Genomic DNA, 25,443 nt, shown 5'->3' with positions numbered 1-25,443 from the left:
ATCTACCTGAAAATATCAGTCTCTTCTAAATGGATACAATTTTCACTTGTAAAGATCCTGCATCACAGCCCTCAGTAATTTAGTATGATTGACAGAAATGCACACCCAGGCTAGTAAAAGATGTGACTGAGACTGATGTGACTGAAAGTCTCTAACCACTTAAAAATCAGTTTGTAAGCCTGCTAGCTTTGGCCCTCTGCCTTCCTGTGGGTTTGGGCCCTACAGTACAAAGCTACTCTTTGGCATTTGCAAAAAAAATAGAGGGCTTTTTTTTTTTTTTCCCCTGGAAAATCCCATGCTGGCACGTTTAGGTAGCTGATTTGCCACATCCTTTTCATTTCTGCACAAACCCCAAGGCAGGAGCAAACATGAGCTGTGGTAAAGGTGTACGCTCTCATCTTTGGCAGCTGCTTCACAGCCAATATCCAGGACTGGTTCTGCAGGCTTTCATCACAGACTTGATTTCACAGAAGTCAATTCCACAGCCTACAATGCAACAGAAACTTCTTGCTCTCCAGTCGATTGTGTGTAGGTGGAGCTGGCTCGCTCGGCTGTGTCTGTGTAGAACACAGGGCAGTACTTGGAAAAGTGGACTGCAATCTGCTTCCGGAAAAACCTCTGAAGGTACTTCCTGAACTTTTCTCCAACAAAGGCATAGATCACAGGGTTGATACAACAGTGGACCATTGAGATGGTCTCTGTCACTTGGGTTGCTTTGTGTAGCTGACCACTGCCTTTGCAAGTAGCAAAGGAAAATGTACCTTGAAAATCACGCAAGAGAATGCAAATGTTGTATGGTGTCCAGAAAAAAAAGTAGGCAATCATGATGATGAAAATAAGTCTGACTGCTTTATGTTTCTTCTCGTTCCTACATTGCAGTAATGTCTTTATGATTTGTGTGTAGCTGCAGATCATAATTAGCATTGGAATAATAAGCCCCACAATGTTCATTTTTAATGTCAGGAATTGCTTCCAAACATTTCTCTGCTCTGATGGATAATGAGCGCTGCAAGTGTAATGTGCGTGTTCCTTCTGAGCTTTGTGAAACACTATCCCAGGAACAGAAGCAAAAATAGCAACAGCCCAGGTGACAACACTGGTGAGGATGCCATAGGTAACTGTTCTGGCTTTCAAAGCAAACACGGCGTGCACGATCGCCAGGTACCTGTCTAGTGTCAACAGGATGATGAAAAAGATCCCGCTGTAGAAGCCAAGGAGGTAGACACCTGAGAGCATTTTGCATAGCACATCCCCAAAAATCCAGTCATGAGCAGCATAATAAGCCCAGAAGGGGAGAGAAAATATAAAGAGCAAATCAGAAACTGCCAAGTTGAGCAGGTAGATGTCAGTCATGCTCTTCAATCTCTTGTATTTTACCAGGATAAGGACAACGAGCAGGTTGCCTGTGAGGCCAAATATCACCACCAAAGAATAAAGTGGAGGCAACAGTTTTGCTGCAAAGTGTTTTTCCTCAATTCCTGGGCATGGGGTTGAATCACCATAGTCAAATTCTGTTGTCTCTGTCCAGTCCATGGTCTGGTTTTCCATGGTGTGTTGTTCTGGAAAGGAAGCAAAGGATGTTAGGCTAGAGGAGACTCCAAGCCTGGCAGTAAGGGCAATGAAGTACACTGATGTCCTCATCTCAACTACTCTCTTGTGACCTTGAAACCATAATTTAAGTCTCTTCTGACCTGCTAGCTCCTGATAGAAGTTCTTAAACTGCACAGTGAAGATCTGCTCAAACCCCAGGAAGCTTTACTGGAGCAAAATCTGCATCTTGTGGGGAAAAAAGAAAAAGAGATGCTGCTTTTGCAAACATTCCCCAACTTCTTCCCAAGTCTGACTGTCAGCTCTGTTCCTTGCATTATCAAGACTGAGGACATCCATGTTCACACACTATGTTGGACTGTTGAATATAGTATGAAGATTTCTTCTGAAGAACTAAGATAAGAGAAAATTGGTAACTGTTAAAAGTTTGTGTCTCAGCTCAGCCTAGATTTAGTTTCTTGTGGAGAAAATAAGTGCTGTCAGCCTCCTCAAAGACCAGCTTTCAAGAAGCTCTGACAAGCTCTGTGAAACAGGGTTTTTTCCACATCCCTTCTAACTGCATAATTATGATGATAGAGAGGTGTTGGTTTTGTTGGTGAAGGAAGTGGCTGTGGCTCAGGTGTATTGCAATAAGTAAGTTGATTTGAAAGTATCATAAGGGTTTCTTTTTCTTAAGTAATTTGAGCAACTCATTTAGGAAAGAAAAAAGTTCCAAAAGGCACCTTTATAAAGCTCTCCTTGGTCCAAAACATTTACCTCTTTATTTTAAAGCATGACAAGGCTTGGGCACTGCACAAGTGTTTAATATTCTTTTCAGCCAGGTCTGTGTTGCATGCCCTGGACAGTACAAGTCCTGGGGATACTAGGTATCTCCATTTCCAACACATCAGTCAGCCACGTGTATACTGGGATTATGGGATGAGAGTCTGGCTGCAACACAGTGCCAGACCCAACACATCTTGTCTTGACCATTTTGCACAGGAGTGATGCTCATGCATAAACATGGGTGTGAAAACCCCTGGGTCATAAGCCCAGGATTGTGTATGTGATTTACAGGATTCATGCAAATAGTGCAAAATGCTGCCTTGCTACTCTTGCCCTCTTTCTTTTCACCACAGCCCCTTCTTCCTGCTAACTGCTAACACAGTGCCTTCCCTCCTTTTCCTCTGCTTTTTAAAAAACAATAGCCACATCTTCCCTGCACGTTATCTTCTTCCTCTCAACTCTTTTTGTGTACTTAAATTGTGGTCTCCTCTCAAAGCAGTTCCTTCCACCAAGCCCCATTCCTCTAGCCTTGCTGCTGCTTCACAAGCCTCTCTCTGCAAAAGTACTTACCACCTCAGTTGTGTGTGGTATCCAGCACATGCTAACAATGGAACTACAGACACTCATTTGGAAACCAGAAAAAGGAATTGTAAGTGCTTTTGTCCTCTATCCTGTAATCTCACTGTTGCAGCACACAGTGTCGGCTATCGGCTAGAATGCTGAAGTTGCTTAACTGACCTGGGCTGTTTAACTTATTAGAGATACTTGACTGGGCTTATGTTCCCTGATCATGGGAAAAAAAAAACAACCACCAAAGATAACCCTGGAAGATGTCTGAAAAATGATATTCAGATAAATACAATATTTCTAGAAATCTGCAGTGTGCTTTATAAATGTTGTTGCTGTGGTTGAGAGTAGCAGCCAGGCAGTTTCCAGGAAAAAGCCCTCCCTGTAAAAGCTGAGCCAACTCCAGTCAGTGCTTCAAGCTATGTTTCAGGTCAGAGCTCTCAGTTTTTAAAAAGCCAAAGATTTTAGTAAAGTGAGTTTCAGTTCTTTTGCACAGTGCTATGAAGTGGGAACAATTAAGTGAAGTAAACAGAGGTAAAATGTTAAGCTATGCTGCATATAAACAAGTTGCATGAGACTGTTTAAAACATGTCAGATTTTCTTTGATCACCTTGTGGGAAGAACAGGTATTCCTCACTCCAATAAGCTCTTTTCTCCTGCAGTAACAGTTTTTAAATCCAGATTGCCATCATTATGTATCACCCTCAGAGGCATACTGCATTACGTTTGTTACTTAGCTCATTATCTGGAGATGTATTTCCTTTCTTACTTGGCTCCTCTGCTCAGTCCTGCAGTGGCTCTGCCCTTCAGGTACTGTATTCCATTTAACATATCTGATCTATTTCCCCAGGGCCATTTTTAAGGTTGGCTAGACTGGCAAGGTTCCTCAAGCACTTTTCACCTCAGGCATTAGAGTACCTAAGCAACTATTAAGTGTTTAAAGAAGGAAAGATGACTTACCATGTATCTGATGGTGCAAGTGGTGGCTTTGGTTACTACTTCAAGAGTAACGCTAAACTGATTTGTCAGTCACCAGAAGGTGGTAAACCCACCTCTTCCTGCATGAAGAGGGATGTCTGAAGACTTCTAGCAAACAAATGTGTTTTCATTTTAAAAAAACATTCAAGAAGCAGTTCTCTTTTTTCTAAAAATGGTCATCAGATGTTACTTTTCTATCTCTGTGAGACGTGCAGAGATGTTGAAATTGTGGAGGATCCTCCTAGGAGCCAAACTCAAGGTTTCACAACCCGCAACTGTAGTTCTAGAAAAAGGTTTATGTATCATTGTTTTCTCTTTTTTGTTTAACTAACCTCTTGAATCAAGAACAGTTTACATGAAATTCATCCCTTTCCATTGCTCATTACATTTCTTTTGATTTTTTTTGTCCCTACACAACAAAAAAAAAAAGAGGAGCCTTGCATGCTGTCAAGTCAACCTGTATTCATCAAGCTCTTCCATCTAGTCACTGAAGAGATGATTCATTTCCATCACCATCAAGCCATCACACTGCAGTACCTAAGTGCTATGGCACTGCCACAAGGAGGTGTCACCATCAGTACTGTAATGTCTCCTAGGACACATACCAGATGCTCATGTACCAGCGTGACATACAAATGTCATCAAGCAGGGCTGTGGGCATGGACATCTGAAAATGCAGCTAGCAGTTTCCATTCCATTTGTTACAAACCCGCACCACCTGAAGAGGAAAGGCTGGGGAAGGAGAGGCCCAGGGCAGATACCTTTTTTAGAGATGCACAACATGATAACACACAATGTTCTTATCAGAGTCTGTAAGCACAGCAAAGCAGAGCATCCGTGTCAGCTGAAGAAGAGGTGAACAAAAAACGGATGCATTTCTTTTTCCATTGATTCCCCTAATTACATCTCCTTTTGTTACTTGTTAGTAAATCAGGTTAGTGTTAGCATATACTTTCTTTAACCACTAATAGTTAAATGTCTTTGTTTAGAAGAGGATGAATAAAGACATCCAGCAGGTACAACTGCTTTGTTGCTAAGGGTTTCTTCTCTCACCAGCCCTCCTTTCAGACTCTCAAGTTCTTCTGCTTAAGCTTTTGCTGCCACTGTACAATCAGACACTTGTCTTACATCTGTGAGGTAAATTGTTTTGAGGAAAAGGAGGGAGGAAAGATTTTTTTGTCATGGAGACTAGTTAAAAGAAAAACAACAAAACATTTTATATGTTTCACAGGTTCAAGGAACCCCAAACTGTAAAACACAAACCTTTCTAATCTGTATTGGTGCCACTTCCTCACACGGTTGTTTGCCCACAGTAAAATCATTCTGTTTTATCATTGTTTCTTTCTTGTAAGTCTTACATGTACATAATTATACACTGCAGCACACATTAATTCCATTGTCATTGTGGGTTTTTTTTTTTGTTTTTCTCTAGGCTGCTCTCACTGACCTAGCTGTGCTTCTCACACAGTGAGGAAGAAGAGAGCGTTGCTCCCCTCTGCTGCTTTTTTTTTTCTGGGCTCAATGATCTTGCAGCTCCTTTCTAACCTAAACAATTATGTCATTCTGTCAAATGTAAAAAATGATTCTAGCACAACAGGTTTTACTTTGGGGACATAGCTGTACATTTCACAGATTCTTATCTCCTGGAATCTCTTTTGTACATAGACCTTTTATTCTCACGCTTGCCTGTTTTCAGGTACATTTATAGTACACAAATTCTGGATCCAGAGGTACTCTTTGTGCCTGTCTCAACTGGGAATCAGAAATACTCTTTAGTGTACCTGTCAGTTCCAGGCCTTTGATCAGACAGGCTTGGAAAACCACTTCCCAGCGAAAACTAGGTCACAGAAGGGCTGAACAGAGTCTGTGCAATAGCACAGGACCCAGGAAGCAGAACGCGCTTTTGGGTACCAAAGGTTAGCTGTGGTCTGTAACTGCCCATACCTCATGCCTGCCGGTTATGTCCCCATGAGTCCTTTGCTTCCAGACGTTTTTTCCCCAATACATTCCAGGAGACTGGTGTCAGGGATAGGTTGTGTGCTTGGTGTTGTATGATGAGCATTCTGCTGGCACAACTTGCAAAGCTGCTTGGCACTTGCTGGTTTGTGCACAGTGTTTTGCACACTGGCCTGTGTATCTGATGATATTGCCCTCCTCCAGGTCAGTGCTGTGGCCCCAGTCATTTCAGGCTTAAAACTCTCAAAATGAGATTGCTCTCACTGTCACAGAAATGACAAAGCTGCTTGCAGTTGGACAAATGTACTTTCTTTCCCTACCTTTCCATTTTCTGAATGAAGTACAGCTTCTAAGAGCCAAGTGTCTCTAGTATACAGATACAAAGCAATGACTTCACCCTTTCTTTCTAATCAAGCATCCTTTTTTGTTTCGACCTGACTATCAGTAATATTCTAGATGCACCAGAGTTTACTGGTTTGGGTTTATTTCCTGTGCTAGCTTAATTTTTAAAATTTTTTTTACTACTATACCAGGAGATAATACTTTTAAAGTCATTAGCCATCCATGGTTGAAAACAGCAGCAAAATTCAACTTCAGAATGAGCAGCATCTGCCTGTTTTGCCATTTAACCTGGTCAGAATCATGTAATTCTCCTGGCACTAAGTTCTTTGGGTTCTTCTTAACTGCAGCAAGATGTCATGTAAGTTTATTTTTATGTCCTTTGTACTGACCCATTTTGTACTTCTTGCTGGAAGAAGTGATACTTATTTTGGAGCTTCATAACTGAAAGTTTCTCTTGCTCACCTAAACCTTTTAATATTCTGCTTATTTATGGCTGATCTTCCTATTGCTCTGGCTGTTACTTTACTAGCCTCTGTTCAAGATAATAAACTCATTCTCTTGGGTTTTGCCTCAACTTTTTTCTGCTTATCCATTTTCATCTACTCCTCTTCCTTTATACTCCATTTACCTTTATCTCATCTAAAACATGTACACATCAAGTCACAGCTGAGTTAACAAACAAGAAAGTCTTATGATAAGAACATGCCTATGCACTGCTTACCAGAAGTGTCACTATTTCTGTCTTGTCTTACCACAGACAAACCAGTGGCAGTGATTATAGATGTAGCAGCTGGCTGTGAGTGCTGCTCAGCACTCACCAATGCCAAATATGCCACATTTCCCTTTGCCCTCTAGGACATGAGCCTGACCATCAACAGGTAGCTTCTGCTGCATGGGGCATTCCTCCCCATGTGCTTCTGAACATGTGGCAGCAGCATCTCCTAACGGGAAGGTCAGACTCCATCCTGTTCTCAGCTGTTTGGTTGGTTTGGGGGCTGTGCACAGGTGTTTGTCCATGGCACATGGGCATTCTCCTAAGCATGCTGAAAGCCCAGTCAGTGCATTTCTTACTTCTACAGTAATTCAGTGCCAAAAGTTTTGAACTTGTAACCATTTCTCCTTAGCTGTTCAACATTTGTTGTAAAGTAACAGTGTGCTTGTAGTGCTCATGGAGGTTCTGTCTTGAATCTCATTTTTGTTTCCTCCATGTGTCACCAAAGGAGTTCAGATGCCATCTAAGCACTTCAGTGGTTCTTCCTTGTGTTAGTTTCCTCTCTGCTGTAGTTGCAATCCCAGTGTCCCTCACTGTTGTCTTAACACACGTCTAGTTCATTGCAAAGTTTGTGCATATCTACCTTCCTCTCTAGCTTACATACATGCTGGGTCTTCACCTCAGCACTCTTGCCTGCAGGGCTCAAGTTAGGGAATATTTCTCTCCCACTTCTCTGTTGATGTGCCTTGTGTTCTTCATAGGGACTAAGGATTTTGTTAAACCTTCCCATGGATGGGAAGCTTTAACATGCCGTTTCAGCTTCCCCTCACTGTGACTTTGACTGCCTGAAGTCCTTCTAGCCTAATGTGGAGCTAACTGGCCTGTGGCTACACCATGCTGCAGTCACATCTGGTCAATTCAGACTTAAAATCTGCCATGAAATTATCTGGAGCCTTGCTTGTCTCAGTGGAAAGTAACAATGAAGAACCAAGGATTATCTTGCCTGAGCTCAGAACATAACAATAAGCTAAACTTTAGCTTTAGCTTGTTTGTACTCCTGTCAGAACAAAGTGGAAAATGAAAATCTGAAATCAAAGTCAATGAGTATAGAATGTAGCTTATCCCATGGTGGGCAGAGGAAAGGTCTGTGCAGGGAGGAGGAGGCAGAAAAAAGGAACTGGGTCAGTGGAACAGGGAGAATGACATGGAGAAGCAGAAGCATGTTTCACTGTTGAACTGTGAATGCTTGAAGTTCCTTGCACATAAAACCTGAGAGATCAGGCACACCACCTGGCTGGGTCACTGTACAGTGCAAGGAAATCTGAAATTAGCTGAAGACAGTCTGTAGAAAATCCAGTCTTTAACCCAATATTAACAGAGCGTCATCTTTTATTGCCTTGCTTTGTTCCTCCTCTTCCCCTGTTTGTAGTACACACGGTTCTGTTTCTCCAGACTCCACCCATCTAAAATCTGTGGCCCCAGATTCTTCCCCAAGCTATTCTAATGCACTCTTTTCAGGCTTTCAGATGGACAAAATCTATGTCAGCTACAGTAGCTTCTAAACTGGACAGGCAGTTCTCTGCTTGGTCAGGGTGGTTTCCTTTACTGGAGTGGGATATTGCGAGTGTTTAAATCCACGGCTGCATGTGTGAACCATCTCCACTCTGAGAGCACAGCTGATGGCCTTTTGCTTACGTAGGCTACAGGCTAGACACTGGTTTTCAAAACCAGATTTTATTAGTTTCTCTGCATTGACACAAAACCAGGAAGAAACATGTTTCCAGCAGGATAAGAATTTAAAATACAAACCAGCAGAAAAATACCACAGTTACCTCAGACTTCGTGTCACTGATTTATGCTTTAATATTAACAAGGTGCTTTCACTTTAGTGCAGCAAAGAAGTACAAAAGAAAGTAAAAATATTATTGCCAAGCAAGAAAGTTTATTGTGGGGATAGTTTTTGGTGGTTGTTTTTTTTCCCCCCCCCCCCCCCGTCTATCTGTGGCTATTAACGTCACAAGGCAGTGGCTAGATTATAATAGCTGATAGGGTAAAAGCTAACAGCTTATAAGGCTAGAGGAGAAAGAGTTTCTGGACCACCTGGGTTAAGGCATCTGATACCTGAATTAGGAGGCTGGCTTTTCCAGGTTCCCTCTGTAGTCAGACAGGTCATCTTCCCCAGAGGCCCCTTAGATCATACATCTACTTCTGACTCAGGAATGTCTTTTCCTCTGAGGGCCCTTGAGGAGATCTGCTGTTGATGCCTCATGTTAAAGAGTGCTGAATGCCCTCTTGTGTCCCTATGTTGCCTGGAGGGTGGTTGAACCTGCCCCTCTAGACACCCATGAGCAAGGCCATACATGCATGAGCTTTGTCCTTCCAAGTAAAAGGGAAACCAAGCATAAGGACAGTTGCAGAAGAGTGCTCACGTGCACTGCCTTACAGTGCCCCTTCCTCCTCTGCTTTAAAGGGAAACATAAGTGTATGGCTATTTGGCTACAGGACACCACCATACTCCAGACTTCACATAAAGTGCAGTTCTAATTCAGGTGCCAGCTGGCTGTGGACATTCTGCAGAGCTATGCCTCCTCTGTGCTGCCTGATTTGCTTGCTGCTGTCTGCCTAGAAGTGCACCCCAAAATCTGACCTACTGTGTGTAAAGAGCATGTGTTTCTCATGGAGGAGCCTAGCATTATACAGTTGCTGCATCTGCCATGTAAAGCCTTCCTCTACACACACGATTTACCTGTCCAGAACTAGGGCAGCAGCTGCACAGCATTGTGCTTGTGGGCTCCAGATTCCCTCACAGGGACCTGATACTTCTTTCATGCAACATCTCGCATAGCAAATGCCAAGGTAATTTTCACCCTGGCCTTCCAGCTCTTTCTAGCTCTTTGCTGATGTGCTTTTATGGGTGAAGTGCTGTTTTCCTTGGAGGGTGTGATGTGTCAGAAGCAAACTTATGGGTTTTTGGGGTGCATTGTTGTCTCATTGTGCAGTCAGACAGACAGTCCTTAAGGCAAAGTGAGTGGCGCAGCACTTGCTAACCAATGTTTTGGACTACAGGCCAGTAGAGATGTCATGCTCAGCAGTGGAGGGTGTGAGGGTGGAACTAGCTCTTTCCAGCTTTTCACGGTACAGTCCTGGACATTTTTTGCAGAGGTGGGCTGCAACGTGCCTTCGGAAAAAGGCATAAAGGTATTTCCTGAACTTCTCTCCCACAAACGCGTAGATCACGGGGTTGATGCAGCAGTGGATCATTGAGATGGTCTCTGTCACTTGGATTGCTTTCTCCAGCTGACCTTTGATTTCACAATTTGTGAGGAAAAGCGAACTTTGAAATGTATGCAAAAAAGAAGAGATATGGAACGGTGTCCAGAAGATGAAGTAAAAAATCATGATCATGAAAATCAGTCTGACTGCCTTCTGCTTTTTATCATTCCTGCATCTCAATAATGTTCTTAGAATTTGTGAGTAACTAAAAATCATAATGAGCATTGGAACAATAAGTCCCAGAATGTTCATCTTTAAAATGTAAGAGTACTTCCAATTTATTGTGGCTTCACTTGGATAATGAGCGCTGCAAGTGTAACGTTCATGTTCCTTCTGAGCTTTGTGAAACACTATCCCAGGAACAGAAGCAAAAATAGCAACAGCCCAGGTGACAACACTGGTGAGGATGCCATAGGTAACTGTCCTGGCTTTCAAAGCAAACACGGCGTGCACGATGGCCAGGTACCTGTCTAGGGTCAACAGGATGATGAAAAAGATCCCACTGTAGAAGCCAAGGAGGTAGACACCTGAGAGCATTTTACACAGCACATCCCCAAAAATCCAGTCATGAGCAGCATAATAAGCCCAGAAAGGGAGAGAAAACACAAAGAGCAAATCAGAAACTGCCAAGTTGAGCAGGTAGATGTCAGTCATGCTCTTCAGTCTCTTGTATTTTACCAGGATAAGGACAACGAGCAGGTTGCCTGTGAGGCCAAATATCAGCACCAAAGAATAAAGTGGAGGCAACAGATTTGCTGCAAAGTGCTTTTCCTCAATTCCTGAGCATGGTGCTGAATCACCATAGTCAAATTCTGTTGTCTCTGTCCAGTCCATGGTCTGGTTTTCCATGGTGTGTTGTTCTGGAAAGGAAGCAAAGGATGTTAGACTAGAGGAGGGCAGTGAGGGCAATGAAACACACTGATGTCCTGTCTGTAATGCTTCTTGCTGCCAGAATATAAGGTGTGGAAGGGAATGAAATTGCAGAGCTGCTGGGACCCTCCTCTGTTACCTGTGAAGTTGTTTTGCTGGTGTTGGAAGTGTGGTGCCTGTCATTTCCCATGTGTGCTGTCTGGTGTGCCAGGAAAGCCCAGGGGGCTGGCATGCAGAGCATAGCCATGCTTTTCTTTGGGTCCTGGCCACCTTTCATTGTGCAAGCCCACATTTAGCCCTCTCTCTCTGAGGACCACAAACTGAAAAAGTGTAAACTGGTGCCTGCAAAGGCCTTGTGACAAGTGTGGAACACAGCTGACTGCTGTTTGTTGAGGTGGTTGTGACTTTCTGGAAGCCTTAACTCCTGTAGGAATAGGGTCAGAATCGCCTTTGCACAGTGCTGAACATACCTTCCTGGTGAACCTGCTGTCCTGGGTATTGCAGAGCAGCAAGTTGGGAGCAGTGGTCTGGCTGAAAATGGCACACACTGTCCCCTTTATAGGGTCTGGGTCAGGCACAGGCCATGGAGTGTGCTAGTCTTGGGTAGCTCTGGGATGGCAACAGAGTGCAGTGCTGTGGAGAGAACAGAGCAGCAAACACCTTGTCACATGGGCTGAAAGATGGCCGTTGAGATCAGCATAATCTGTATCAGCTGTATCTCTTGTGGCATCTCCCTGTCAATTGTGACACCTACTCAGTGTTTGATGCTGAAAGAAGTTTTTATTCCTCATTTTGGTAGCTGTTTAGCAGCCATGATTCATGACTGTCAAAGTTTAGACTGGCTAAGCATCTTGGAGGGGACACAAAAGCAAGGGGCAGATACAGCCATCACTATGACTGGACACTAACAGTTCTTCATGTGTCGTGGTTGTTTGGTGTTGTCCTTCATCCCTTCCTCATTGGTGTTTCCAGTGAGGTGACAGAGTAACTGAGGAAGCACAAGGGTTGCCCAAACTCCATCTTTGGTTTGGGTACTGTTGGAGGGACTGAACTTGCCTTGCAAGGAGGAGTCAGAGCTTGGCAGGTGTAGCAGAGATGTGAAAGCCCTCAGGCAGGTTCTGTTACAGTGGGAGCAGGTAAAGAGTTGTGACTTCCACGTTAGCCCATGGTAAAGCACCATGAAAGGCACTCAAAGAGATCTGCTGTCTGGTGAAAGGGCTGGTTTCTTCCTGTGTCACTGGCACGGCTTTGCTCAGGCCCTTCACTGCAAATCGGTGGCTGTTCACAGCAGGTTGATGGCTTTGACATCTTCATTTTCCTGGCAATTAGATACCTTGCCAAAGGCAGTTTGATGCTCTTTTGACAAAGGTGACAGCCTGCTCCTCACACAGAAAGTAACCATCTGCCCCAAGTGGCTCTGTGAGCCCTGATAACTCCCATAGCAGAGCCAAGTGTGGTAGGTTGACTACCAGAGCAGTTCAAACGGTCACACCAAGTTTGGTGCTTTCCTTTTGACACCCTCACCAAGATTCTGAACACTGAGGTCTACCCTGTGTGATTGCAGACATCTTCTGCAGAGACCATAGCCTCAGAACCACCACTTTGTTCTCTCTGCACTTGAGCTCTGCAAGACTAAAGAAACTCAGCCTGTGGCTGGAGTGATGCAGAGGCAGGTCTGCTTTTGATTAGAAACTCAATACCATACTGGACCAGAGTGGGACCATCTGACATTTCTGAAGTGTCTGAAGCTCCTGGCAGCATACCCAGCTGTTTGAGGATAGGATTCTTTCCTGATACATAATTGTAGACTCTTTAGGATCCAGAGGACCTAATTTTAATCTAGATCTTTATCTCAGTGAGGTTACATATAATATAGATATAGATGTAATACAAGTAATCACCTTGAACAAATTGTAGTGGTTAAAGAGTGTTGAAAACATTTATGCAAAAGCAGGCAACTGAGTCAAGCCTAAGGCAGAAATATAAGAGAAGGAAAACTTTATTTTTCATGCCCTCCTTCCCTCCTAACTCATTCTGTGCCACACAAAAGGATCTCAGTATATGAGCAGTCCAAGAAGGTGCTACTCTCCTTTCCCTTCAGAGGTCTGGGTACATTCTGAGCCACAGGAAGCTGGGTACAGAGAAGTGTGACTGAGCACCAGGCCAAACACCTGCACTCTGGGCAAGAATTCTTGCAGAGAAAATGTGGTTACAGCTTGCATAGGAGAAAATGTTGTTTTCTTCACAATCATGATGGTGAGCAGCAGCAGAGATCCTTGTGATGAGGATGTAGCTCTGAATCATGTCTTACCAGGTTTCTGGGGTTTGGCTGCTTTGGGAGAAGCCTTGCTAACTTCTGAGTGTTAGCTGTTATCTATAGTGTATCTCCTTCAGCTGCAGAAGTGGCTAGGCAGTGGTATGACTATCAGACATTTCTGTGGTAGAAGCAAAGATGCTCCTGACTCCTACACTGGCTTAACCAGGGATAGCAGCTGTCACAGTTCAATGAATCTGTTATGCCATAAAGGGGATTTGGACAAAGTTTCCTCAGGGAAATCAGGACAATTGATAACTACACATTGAAAGAACCTTCTATCTTAAAAAGTGAATTATCCTGAAAGCTCCCTTTCCCTTTTTATAGCCTAAGATAAGGTTTCCCTTTCACTACTTCTGCTGACAGCTCTCTCTCTTTAACTTTGCCTTTGGTTTTCCAGAAGGAGTCTGTGGACAGGCAAAACCACAGAGAAGACCGTGCAGAGACACCAAAGGCATCTAGGGCAGCAAGCATAAGAAGCAGCAATTTTTTTCTGAGCTCCCAAGAAAGCTGATGGAGATGCAGAAATGCAAACTAAACACTTTATGTGAGGCTCTGAGCTGACAGTTTCCCTCTAACACACCTTTTGCTGTGGTAGTGACCACAGGATTTCTTTCCAGGATATGACTGGGGAAAGACAGTCCCTTCTGACATTAAACCTCACTTTGGAAACCTCTTCCTCTTCTATAACAGCTGAGCATCAGACACCCCTCTTCAGAACTGCTTGCTTCCTAACTGATGAGGGGTTTTTTCATCCCTGTAGAACTCTCAATTTAAAATACATTCTGGGCTTTGGTAAACAGGCTTAATTCTCAGCAGAGCCTCAGGATCTAATAATTTCTGTTCTCCAACAAACCCAGAGAGACACTCTCACAAAAATGCTGAGCTTTTCTGCAGTTAGAGTCAGTAGGGTCACAAGACAGAAGAAGTAGGTGTTCTTACCTAAACAAATGTGCAGCAAAGGAGTAGCATCTGCACTGAACACAAGCCCCAGAGAAAGAGAAACTTGAGACAGCCACTAAATGTCTTCCTCCAAATCATGACTGTGTGTGTAAGAGGGCTAAGTTCTGTGCTAGTATCTCTTGAGATTTTTCTCTGCTTAAAGTGCTTCAGATAAGACACTGAATTCAGAGCAGTTCAAACAACAGTTGTAGGCACAACCACTGGGGGACAGACTCAAGTATAAAGAAGAAGGATACTAGCCTGGAGTAGAGATTGCCATCATATGTCACAGGATCATGCTCCTGTTGTGTTTTCATACGGAGAACTCAAACCCAATGCTCTGGCACTGTCAGCAAGTTCTGACAAGTGGCAATGCAATTCTTCCAGGAAAGCAAATGTTTCTACAGCTGCTTGTTTAATGTATGTCCATTAGATTCTTAGGCTATTTCAGCTTTTTTGCCAATACCCTAGTGGCAAGTCTCATTTCTCCAGGCAGAGGAGCTCTCCTCTCCCAGTGTGTGAGAACAATACCATTCCAGTGTAGGACTGATGAAAACCTCAGTAACAAAAATTGCAAGGCAGGTTGTGGCTGCCCATAAACCTACTATCCATAGTTGAGAGATGGAGTGCAGACTTTTTTATATGGTGGCTCAGAGACATCCCATTAAAAAGAGGAACCAATCCCAAAGAAGATATCCCTTCATAACATGGTAATGAAACACCACCTTGAACTGATAAATACTTGACTAATACAAAGAAACCATGTGATAGGGTAGTGATGGAGAACATCTGCATCTAACAGAGCAAGATGTGGGTCAGATTTGGAGAGGTTAGGTCAAGTGTGAAGGATTTCAACTCTTATCAGTTTGTATCCTTAGCAGAACACATTTTCTAACTACTGACCTTCTGGAACAGCTTCAAAAACAAGACCCTGTAAGTTTCTAGTACAAAACAGAGATTATAATTTGCTACACCGTTTGTCCAGTTCCACTTTCTGCTCTTACACTTAGCCTTAGCCTGAGTTGTCAGCTATAGTTACAAGACCGAGTTGTTCTTCATGTCTCTGTTTGAATGGTAGTGCTCCTGCCACTGCCGTGAGGCCAATATCCTTCCCCACTAAGTGAATCTATACCTATAAACACACATTAACATGGAAAGAAAAGTTAAAAAATGAGATACTCACTGCTTTATCAGGCTTGGTTTATCTGCCCGTGTTGTCTTCGTCTCTGTGAACACACACACACATAGTTAAACCCTAGTCTGAAACTAGGAAACAGCACTTCCTGTGGCAGCTGTTGCAAAACATTATTACAGGAATCAAGGCTATGCTTCTTCTTTTCTGAAAAATGCTCACTTTCCAGCCTGGGTCCAGAACTGAGGGATGGAGACTTCATAGGTGTCTGCTTGTTCTGCTCCTACTGGAAGTGGAGCGGTCAGGTATGAAGACTTCATGCTTGCTCTACTCCTGTTGGAAATGGAGCAGTCAGTACCTGAACTACTGTGTCTCTACAGGGTTGAGGCTGGGTGGTTAAATTCAGTATTTCCAGCTGCTCTAGACACTCCTGCAGCTCGGAAGAAAGTGCTGTGAAATACCTGGCGTGGAGAATGTGTGGATTTAAAATTAAATTCAGGTCTCCAAAATGCTGAAACGGCCCCAAGTTGTTACTAATCTTCATTAGCACTGACTGACTTCTACACCATTTCTGCAGGGTTCTTCCTCTTCCTTTCATCATCACTAATGACAAAGAACCTGTAAGCAAATTAGGCCATGTTAATCCTGTGCAGAGCAGTGTCACCTTAGACAGCATCACACCTGTCTTAGGTGAGCATTGTGAAGAGAGGCAAGCCAAGGTCCAGAGGTTGCAAAGCTAATTAGATTAGAACTCTGTGCTAGTAGAGCTATCTTTCTTTCACTTAAGTGACCAGCTCATGCAGCCTACACCACACTGCTCTGTGTGACCTCCTCCAGGAACAGCTCTTGTAACTTTTGCAAAGCCATCTGCACTTCTAAGAGGCTGTCTGTGAGGCAATTCCCCTTTTGATGTGGTGACATTGCAGGATTGAAAGCAATAGAAAAAGAGAGACTGAAATAACAGAAAGTGGTTAAAATCTGTGTTTTCTTGAAAGGCAGGAAGTATAGTTGAGTGCACAGGCCAGTGTCATGCATTTATTGTTTTAAAACATTCATTTTGCCAATGCTGTTGGCACTGCAGCTGCAACAGGCTCCAGCTGTTGGGGTGATAATTGATGCCTGTGTAATGATCATTAGAAACCAGGACTGAGGAATAATCTGGCCCCGTAACTGCCCCAGCAGGAGACTTTTTACAGCTTTAGAGCAAGGCTGCATTTTTCAAATGTGCAGCTTTTGGGCAGCAGCTGCTGACCATTTTCTCTAAGCCTGCTGGGTTGTTTCCTGCAGTACTCCTGAGAAGGTGTAAGGCTGATTTGTGCTACAATTATTACTGCATTTGTGCACTCAATTACAGAATACAGAATTAACCAGGTTGGAAAAGACCTTCAAGATCATCGAGTCCAGCCTATCACCCAACACCATCTAATCAACTAAACCATGGCACTAAGTACCTCATCCAGTCTCTTTTTAAACACTTCCAGTGATGGTGACTCCACCACCTCCCTGGGCAGCCCATTCCAATGTCTGCATTCTGCATTACAGCTGCATTCTGATATTTCCTAGAAAACCTGCGTGTGGTTTCAGTAGAACCAGCAGTACACAGCCTGGCCATGTGTTCCAGACATCAGGAAACACTCTCAGAGCTGCCTCAGCAGTGCCTGAGCAGGGCTTTAGGGACCCTCAGAACTCTCTTAGGAGTGCCTGAAGGAAGAGGGGTCTCTCTGATGCCTGGAAGAAAATAAACATTTCCTGTTGTTCTGGAAGGGGCTGTGTAGATTTTGCTGTAAATGCAGAGTACAAATGGCTGAAAAACTTGAAGCCTGAGCAGAAAGGAGCTTCCTTAGAGGGACACAACTCACATTTTCTTTCTGTACCACCTACCTGTGTTGCTGTCTGAATTTGGAAGGTCAGGACTTTACTGCTATGGCCATTTTTTTCCACTCAGTGTAGAGGCTGCTGGTTCTGCAGCTTTCTTTGCAGGTTCAGTATTTTGAGAACTGCTGGGCCTGGTACAGAAATGCTTGGCTTGCAGGATCAAAAGCCCTGCCTAAGGCACTTCATTTTTGCTGCCCCATGAAAAAGGGATGGTCACCTGGAGAAGGGACTTGTGTCAGCTCTGGAGAGTGAGGCTGCTTTGGAGTTCATTGCCCAGGGGCTATGTCTGGGGGTACTAAAAATAATCCTTGCCCTCTTCTCTCCCTGTCTTGTGACACTAGGGCTTCCTTCTGCCTTTTTGAGGAACTTTCTGGAGTCACCAAGCTCCTTCTTTGTGCTTGCTCTGTCAGTTTGCAGAAGCAAAAAGCAGTTACAGCTGAAACGAGTAGAACCAAGCTGTCAGTGGTGGCAAAAGCTTTGGAGAATGCAGCACTTTGTGCAGGAGAGGAAAAAGAGCTGATGGTATAGCAAGCAGCTTGTGCAGACAGCTTTCTAAACAAATGTGGGGAACAAAATGGATAAAACCTGCAGCATTCATATATTGATGGAATTGCTAACATTGGAAGTCTTTCAGGAATGGCTAAATTCTTGTCTTCATTTTCTCTCTTACACAGACAAATCTGGGAGGAAAAGATCACAGAAGAGGTTGTCCTGCCGAGACCTGTGTGCTAGTTTCCCTATCTGTGAGGTAAGTGGCATAACCTGAATGAAATCTATGGTGCTTTTGGTGATGAGAAACCATTTGTTATTTTGGAGAAAGGTCAAGCCAAATATTGTTAATGTGCTGCTCTTTGGGGCTGCAGGACAACTCAGTGAAACTGAATCTGAAAGGTGCAACCAGCAGCAGACAGTCTTCAGTGGCCTCACCTGGGGCCTGGCCTCATGCACCCATCTGATGGAGTCTCCTTCACTTCTGAGAAAGTTCCCCAGCCTGAAGCCAGCATGGTGGCCATGCTGCACCAGTTTAGAACCATACTGAAAGTGACCCTGATCATCTTCTGACAGGTTTAATTTATGAAGTGGAGACACCATTTCCTTAGCAACTTCTGCAGAGAAAATGTAGGAACACACTAGGCCTCAAACCTCCTTTCCCACAGCAAACTGACCACACCGCAGAGGGACTGTGCTGTTGTTCATCCTCAGCAAAGGAGGATCCCTGTGGGATCTTCTGTACTGCTGTGCAGTAACTCTTGCTGCATTCTCTCTTTTTTCAAAGGCAGCACTAACTGCTGTCTCATAGTGGGAAGGAAAGAGCTAGCCCACAGCTTTGCCAAACAGTGAGACACTGTACACCTGCTCTGTTAGCTGAACGGTGTGGGTAGACTCTTTGTGCCACTGTGCAAAACAGTGTGTTAGCAGGTGTGATATGAAACCAAGTCTATCCATTACTGAGAAGCTCTCAGACCACACTGCAATGGTTGTTTTGTGCCAGTATCTTTAGCACATGTAAAGTAGTTTTCTGTTCTTCTTGGAAGGGATTGTTCAAGTGTTAAGATGAGAGCAAGCCACAAGTGATAAAAACTTCAAGTAAAAAGCCACCTGAGCAAGAGGATCTCAAAGAAAGCTGCTATTTCTGCCTACATTCTGCTCAGCTGTGCTGGGATGAAATCCTACAAAAGCTTTAAGTAAATCTTAGCACAAAACTGTATTTGCATTGCCTAAAGTGCACTTGGTTCTCCTGAAAGCTCAAACACCAACTACTGCTGAAGCATTTCTTCAGGGAGTTAACCCTGTACCCTGACACTCCATTTCCTAGGACTCTGCAAGTCACAATGCCTCTCAATATTAATAGCACTCATCCTTGGACACTGGAGCAATTTAATGTCTATTACTGGTTTTCACACTGACAAAGCACCATTTCTTATCTTCCAGTTCATCTGTTAAATGCTTTAAACATTAAACACTTACACAATGCTTACCACTGGAACTTCCAGCTTCCCTCTCTCCACTCACTCAATTGCAAAGACTGTCAGATAAGAGTAAGCCTCACAAGCCTGTGTTTTCTCTCTGAAATCAGAGAATCTCTCCTCAGATGTAGCCTGAGAGGAAAATTAGGTGCAAAGGGTCTGGACACCAGCCGCAGCTAAGGGAAAGCTGTATCAGAAAGCCGTGACAAGGGAAAACACAATTTATCAGCTAGCTTGAGAATCAGTTCAAAGGAGGAGAAAAGCAGGACAACCTGTTAGAAGGGGAGGCAGATTGACCAGCTGACACTGGAATGCACTGGGATGGATGAGAGGACAGATGATTATCTTTTTGAGCTAAAGAGAAAGAAAAGAACTGCTGACAGAGAGAGAGAGAGCAAAGCTGGGCATGGAAGTCATCCAAGAGCCACAAGAGCTGCAGCAGACCTTGAAAATTTACAGGTTCTTAAAGAAAGTTGAAGTCAGGCAAGCTTCAGAACTTAGTGGCACTGTGAAAACTGGAAACCACAAAAAGTCTGTATCTCACTCCTGGGTTGGGTTGATGAATTAATGCATTTGGGGTTTGCACTGTACGATGTATTGGGTTGTCATGTATTTCTAGTTGAGAAGAGCAAACCCCACAGAAGCTGTTGGAAAGAAGACCATGGAGGTGTGTTTCTGCAGCCAAGATTTGAGTGTAAGGACTGCAGGTGGTTAGTGTGGCCACAAGTTCTATACAGAGAGAGTGATTGCCCATTGGAATGGGCTGCCCGGGGAGGTGGTGGAGTCACCGTCATTGGAGGTGTTCAGGAGGAGACTTGATGGGGTGCTTGGTGCCATGGGTTAGTTGTTTAGGTGGTGTTGGATTGGTTGATGGGTTGGACGCGATGATCTTGAAGGTCTCTTCCAACCTGGTCTATTCTATTCTATTCTATTGTATTCTATTCTATATGATCAACAGCATTGATTTTGGCTGATCCAACTCTTCTTTCTATCTTAACTAAGAGGAGAAGGTAATAAGCAGTTCTTACCTAGGTCTGTCTAACACTGATGTCAAGCCTGGGCACCTTACAGAATCCGGATCACATGCATCCAGCCTCAATGAATTCAGTGGTGGCTCTCAAACATTGGACAGAACCTGGCTTTAAATTGATTCTAGTATACACACTTGTGAAATCTCAGGCTTTCAGGGTGAAGCACATCCACTCTCTCATGCCCCTTTGGGGTTTCCCCACAGTGGTGCTGTACCTCATAAATCTGCAGTGCCACAACTCAGCCTGTCTACCAGGGCACTTGATGGAGCCTAGTTGTCTTCTGGGAGAGTCAGATATAACACTATTCTGTTATGGGCAAAAAGGAAACACCTTATAGGGACACCCAGCAGTTATTGTTGGTGTAGTGAACATTTATCATTCTGGCCCAACAATGGTAACTAGTTTAGATCTCAGCAAAAGAAACAAATGGCAAAAGATTCCAAAAGCCATTAATAGTCCTGGGCAAAGCCATTATATAACAACAAGAAGAACAGTTGGATTTGTTGCATACACAACCTTTTCTAAGGTTCCAAGCACAATGTTGTTACTCTTGCACCACTTCAGCCTGTCGGACCCTCAGGGAAGGGTCCCTCCACACCTCAAAGTGGGTGCTAAGAGAACTGCCCTGGGAGAAAGAAAAAGGGGCAAGGAAGCAGAAAGCTGCAGAGTGTATCACAGTGGTTGAGATTCTGTGTAGGAGAGTGACCAAACCAGTTCCTGGAACAAATTGCTGCGCCAAGTCATAACTTCATGTTTTGTCCTTCCGCTGTGAGATAAGATCATCTTCCACCTTACAATCTGATCCAACTATGCAACAACTCCTAGTGACATTTTTGACTGTGTTTTTAAACACCCCATGCTGAGTTCCCAGTGGTTGGTGGTACTTGTGGTTTTATCACAAACCTCCCATCCCAGCCACGGACTCTGGGGCTTCTTGGTGTCTCCCGTATCCCTACTGCCATTACTGATGTCCATGCCTGTGAACATCTGGAGAACCTGAGAGACTCTCCAAAAGCCAAGTCTGGGGCCATTTGTGGCTGTAGTAAGTGGAGAAACTTGTTGATGTTGCACAGTTACAGGCACATCTGAGATAGGTCCAGGACCAGCAGCCATACCACATGTTAAATCTCAAACATATGACAGACTCTGGCTTTAAATGTATCATCATAGACAGACCTGTGAATCTCAGCTCTTTGACCAGTTTTACTTTGTGTCAGAACCCTTGCTCCTCAGGGAACAGTGAGGTGCTGGCTTTGTTCCATCTGCAGAGGAAAGCAGATTCTCACTGACAAGTTTCTACCTAAAAAATATGTATAACATCAACAAATGGCAGTGCCAGCTCCTTAACAGGAGCCTGCGAGTGTGGTGCTGCTATCCAGAAATGTTTCAGTGCAGAGAAGTGCAAAATGTTTGAGCATTGCTTAGTGCCTCCATAGACTCTTTTCCATCACATAAATGAGTAGCATAAAATCTGGTGGATTTCCTACATTCAGAATGTTTAGAGAAGAGGCACAATGCTTTGGAGAGCTCTGCTGTGTATGAGGATTGGGGTGATGCTGGATATATTTGTGTCTTGTTCTGGAAGTTCATACAAAGAAAGGGACTAAGCAGCTCCTCTGGCATTCCTTTTTGCAGCCATGTTCAATGGAGAGGTTCAAGGAAGTGTCCTAAGAATCCACAGTCTTGATCTGTGAGTGATCAACTGTGCTTGATCAGAGGATGGAGAGATTTGGAGCTACCCTTCTGGATTCTTAAGCACCAATCTTTCGAATGCAGCAATGGAAAATGAGGAACCAGCAGCTCTGTAGTGAGTCAAACAAAACCTACTTTTTTTACTTCTTTGCTTGAGTCTTCACATGTGATTTGGGAAAAACTCTGCTCTTTCACACACAGAGCATGCTTTCAGTGGGAGCTAGAGAACAATAATAGAAACCAAAGACTTTGGCCCCTGTAACTCAGAGACAATCCTAGCCTACTGCCGAAAACTTTGCTGCATTAGTGATGCATTGCAATTGTGCAACATCTTTGGGATATCTCTGGGACAAGATCAGTGTCTTTGGGACATCTTAGGTTCCCACTTGCAGAATTTCATGATGGCATTGAGAAGAATGGCCTTGAACATAGCTGGTACCTATCACTTTGGGCAATACAGCAACCTGAGAAGGGGCCTGATCTTTGAAAAATCCTGCTGGAGAGCTCCAGGGTGCCTCTCAGTTCCATCAAATGTACTGCCCATGTCACCAGCTCAAAAATCAGTAAAAGTATATTCTTTCCTTTCCCTAATCAGGAGCCAAGACAAAGAGGTGCAGTTAATATGTTTATTCAAAGAAACCCCCTCCAGAATAGCAGAGAAGAATGATGTCTGGAAAAAGGAGATAGAGCCTGTGTTCTGCATGCTACTGCCTGGTGTTTACACTGACAGCAATTGCTGCGGCACAGACCTGGAGGGTCCACACCTTCCAGCCGTGCTGCAGGCTGCTTTGGTGGTGACATACTCAAGCGTACAGCCCTCTACAAGTGACTGGCACAGGGGGCAACTAGAGGTTTCTTTGGGCAGCAGCAGCAGCTCCAGGGACCCCCTTCTCTGGCTGTGTCCCTGGGAGCATCCCGGGTCAAACCAACAGGACCCTGAGCTGAGTAGCCTCTTTATCTGGGAACTGAAGCAAAGTGGGAGCAGTGTTGGTGGCTGCGGCGATTCCCTCTTTGCAAAGTGAGGTAATCCCATGCCTGTCCCCTTCCCTATGTCCTGCAGGAGTGTCCCAGGGATGCAGGGATGCAGGTATGGAACAGCTTTCACAGGCAGAGCATATCTGGGGAAGAGGCAGAAGCGATGCATTCATCAGGGGGTAAATAAGAAGGACCTTGCTTGCTGAAATATACTTAAAGAGCTCTAAAGCTTAATTAAAAGTCATTGTGTGGCAAGCTTGTAGGGTCATCATCTTAGGAAGGCACCGGTGCTCTGAAGGCACTGACACTGCCACTTACTGTGCCAAAAGGAGGCACAGATTTGCTGCTCCTCTCAGGAGGATGATGCACACCTCCAGGGCCGTGTTGGAGCTTAGGCCAGCCACTCACACCCAAAGAGGGCAGCTCAGGTGGGCTCACAGGAACTCACTGTCAGAGCATCCTGAGAGCTGGCTGGGTGGGGAAAAGGACTGGGCAGCCCCCAGCCCTCTGACTGAGCTGGGGAGGACACGGACACAAGACTGAAGCAGTTCCTTAAGATGTGTCTTGAAGGTGACTCCAGCAAAGGCGTAGATCACAGGGTTCAGGCAGCTGTGCATGAAGGAGATGGTTTCTGTCAGCTGCAGGGCCAGGGCTATCTGGTAGCTCACCTTGCAGTCATTGATGATGTGCAGGCTCTGCAGGGAGTCTAGGAACAGCACGATGTTGAAGGGGGTCCAGAAGAGGAAGAAGACAATGACAATGATGAAAATCATCTTGATGGCCTTGATCTTGTTCCGATTTTTGCATTTTTGCAGGTTTTTCAGTATCTGGGCATAGCAGTAAATAAGGATGCTAAGGGGGATCAAGAGGCCTAAGATATTGGCAGCAAACTGAGAAGCAACCTTCCAGGTGTTGCCACCTGGGGGATATGTGGAGACACACTGCACAGACTGCTCAATTTCAAGCTGCTGGTTGAACATGATGTTGGGTACAGAAGCCAAGCCAGCCACCAGCCACAGGATTAAACTGATAATGATGCCACAGGAGGCTGTCCGAATCCTCATGGCATAGACTGCGTGGACAATTGCTATGTACCTGTCTATGCTCATGAGGGTGATAAAAAAAATACTGCTATAAAAGCCTGTGTAATAAATGCCAGCCATGACCTTGCACATAGCATTGCCAAAAACCCACTGGTCTGAAGCGTAGTGGGCCTGGAAAGGGAGTGGCACCACAAAGAGGAGATCAGAGGCCGTGAGGTTCAGCAGGCAGATGTCAGTCATTGTCATCAGCCTTTTCCTGGTCAGGAGAACCCAGAGAACCAAGGAGTTTCCCAGAAGGCAGAAGACAAACACAAGGCAGTATAGGATGGGCAGAAAGAAGGATCTGAACTTGCGGAAGCTGTTCCCTTCATGGCATGGAGCAGTGTTGGCATCATAGCCGTAGTCATATTCTGTGGTGCCAAGGAACTGACTTGTGGGATGCATCTCTGAGACCTGTGCAGGAAGGATCAAGGGATAAATGTCTGACAGCAGCAGGGAGCTCACAAGGCTACACAGCAACACTCACAATGCCCAGCTCTGGGCTGCTGCAGCAAGGTTGTGCCTGGTGCCAAACATAGCAGTTCACTGTTCCTGCCCCTTCTGCCCCACTTTGGATTTCCAGTTCAGAGAAAACAAGACAGTCTGGAGGTGGGGGAGGGAGGGGTGTCCTCTGTAGTTTCTGAAGAATTGCCATGAAGACAGCTTTTGCATAGTCTGATCTGCTATCCCAAAGTGAGTCAGGGCTTGAACCACCTTTTTGTTTGGTTAGTTGAGTTTTGTTCAGATGTCAGCTCCTGACCCATCTAAAAGGAGATCTGGTTTGCAGAGGTAATAAAGAAATGGTTCTTTCAAATGACATTCAAAGGAGTTTGCCTTAACTCTGCTAAGACATTTGAGTGTTTCTTGTGCACTGCACCTATGTCATGCTTGCATACAGGTTGATTACATCTTGAAAGATCCTAAACCATTCTATGAATCTATGAGTCCTCAAAGACACAGAGTTCCCGGGTGGGAAGAATTGTTTGTAATAATTATGGCTGTTAAGATGCAGCAATAATATGAATGACAGCAATTAATTATCTAGAAGTAGAGGAAGTGCTCTCCTGAGTTAAAAATATCTATGAAAAGATAAACAGTGAAAGTTGTTGTATTGCGAAGGAGGGCATAAGAATTTGCCCCTTCTTGCACACCTGTAGCAGCCCATGCAGGGAAGCAGGAGGACCTGTATGCATAGCACAGCAGATGCTGCAGGCAGTGGCCATGCTCTGCTCCAGGGATGGATGCTACTCATGCCTTACTCTGCATGCAGCAACATATGTGGGCAGAAAATATTTCCTGTTAATGCTTTTGATGTGTGACCCCAACATGCTGGGACTGTAAGCACTGCAGCACTGCTTGCTTTTCTTAACTGCGTGCCAGGGATCCCTTAAAAGCAGCCCATAGATTGAACAACTAGAAGTA

At 44.4% G+C, this 25,443-nt stretch overlaps 3 protein-coding genes across 3 annotated transcripts; all 3 read right to left on the bottom strand.

The window, feature by feature from the left end:
- Positions 1-439: 439 nt before the first annotated feature.
- Positions 440-3,891, bottom strand: LOC104298286 (C-C chemokine receptor type 5). Its single transcript, XM_009898343.2, has 2 exons — positions 3,841-3,891; positions 440-1,559 (listed from the first exon to the last, which is right to left on the bottom strand). The coding sequence occupies exon 2, from the start codon at positions 1,546-1,548 to the stop codon at positions 487-489; it is 1,062 nt and encodes a 353-aa protein (XP_009896645.1). The 5' UTR covers positions 1,549-1,559; positions 3,841-3,891; the 3' UTR covers positions 440-486.
- A 5,443-nt stretch (positions 3,892-9,334) lies between these two features.
- LOC104298287 (C-C chemokine receptor type 2) lies at positions 9,335-15,490 on the bottom strand. Its single transcript, XM_009898344.2, has 3 exons — positions 15,451-15,490; positions 11,482-11,644; positions 9,335-11,001 (listed from the first exon to the last, which is right to left on the bottom strand). Exon 3 carries the CDS (start codon positions 10,988-10,990, stop codon positions 9,929-9,931), a length of 1,062 nt encoding a protein of 353 aa, XP_009896646.1. The 5' UTR covers positions 10,991-11,001; positions 11,482-11,644; positions 15,451-15,490; the 3' UTR covers positions 9,335-9,928.
- A 7,883-nt stretch (positions 15,491-23,373) lies between these two features.
- On the bottom strand, positions 23,374-24,432 carry LOC104298335 (C-C chemokine receptor type 8). The gene has a single exon (XM_009898394.2). The coding sequence runs from the start codon at positions 24,424-24,426 to the stop codon at positions 23,374-23,376; it is 1,053 nt and encodes a 350-aa protein (XP_009896696.1). The 5' UTR covers positions 24,427-24,432.
- Between the last annotated feature and the right edge of the window lie 1,011 nt (positions 24,433-25,443).

This window comes from Dryobates pubescens, chromosome 4 (assembly GCF_014839835.1).
Source record: "Dryobates pubescens isolate bDryPub1 chromosome 4, bDryPub1.pri, whole genome shotgun sequence".
NCBI classification, from domain to species: Eukaryota; Metazoa; Chordata; class Aves; order Piciformes; family Picidae; genus Dryobates; species Dryobates pubescens.
Note: the sequence above shows the minus strand (reverse complement) of the source record. Positions and strands in the feature narration are given on the sequence as shown.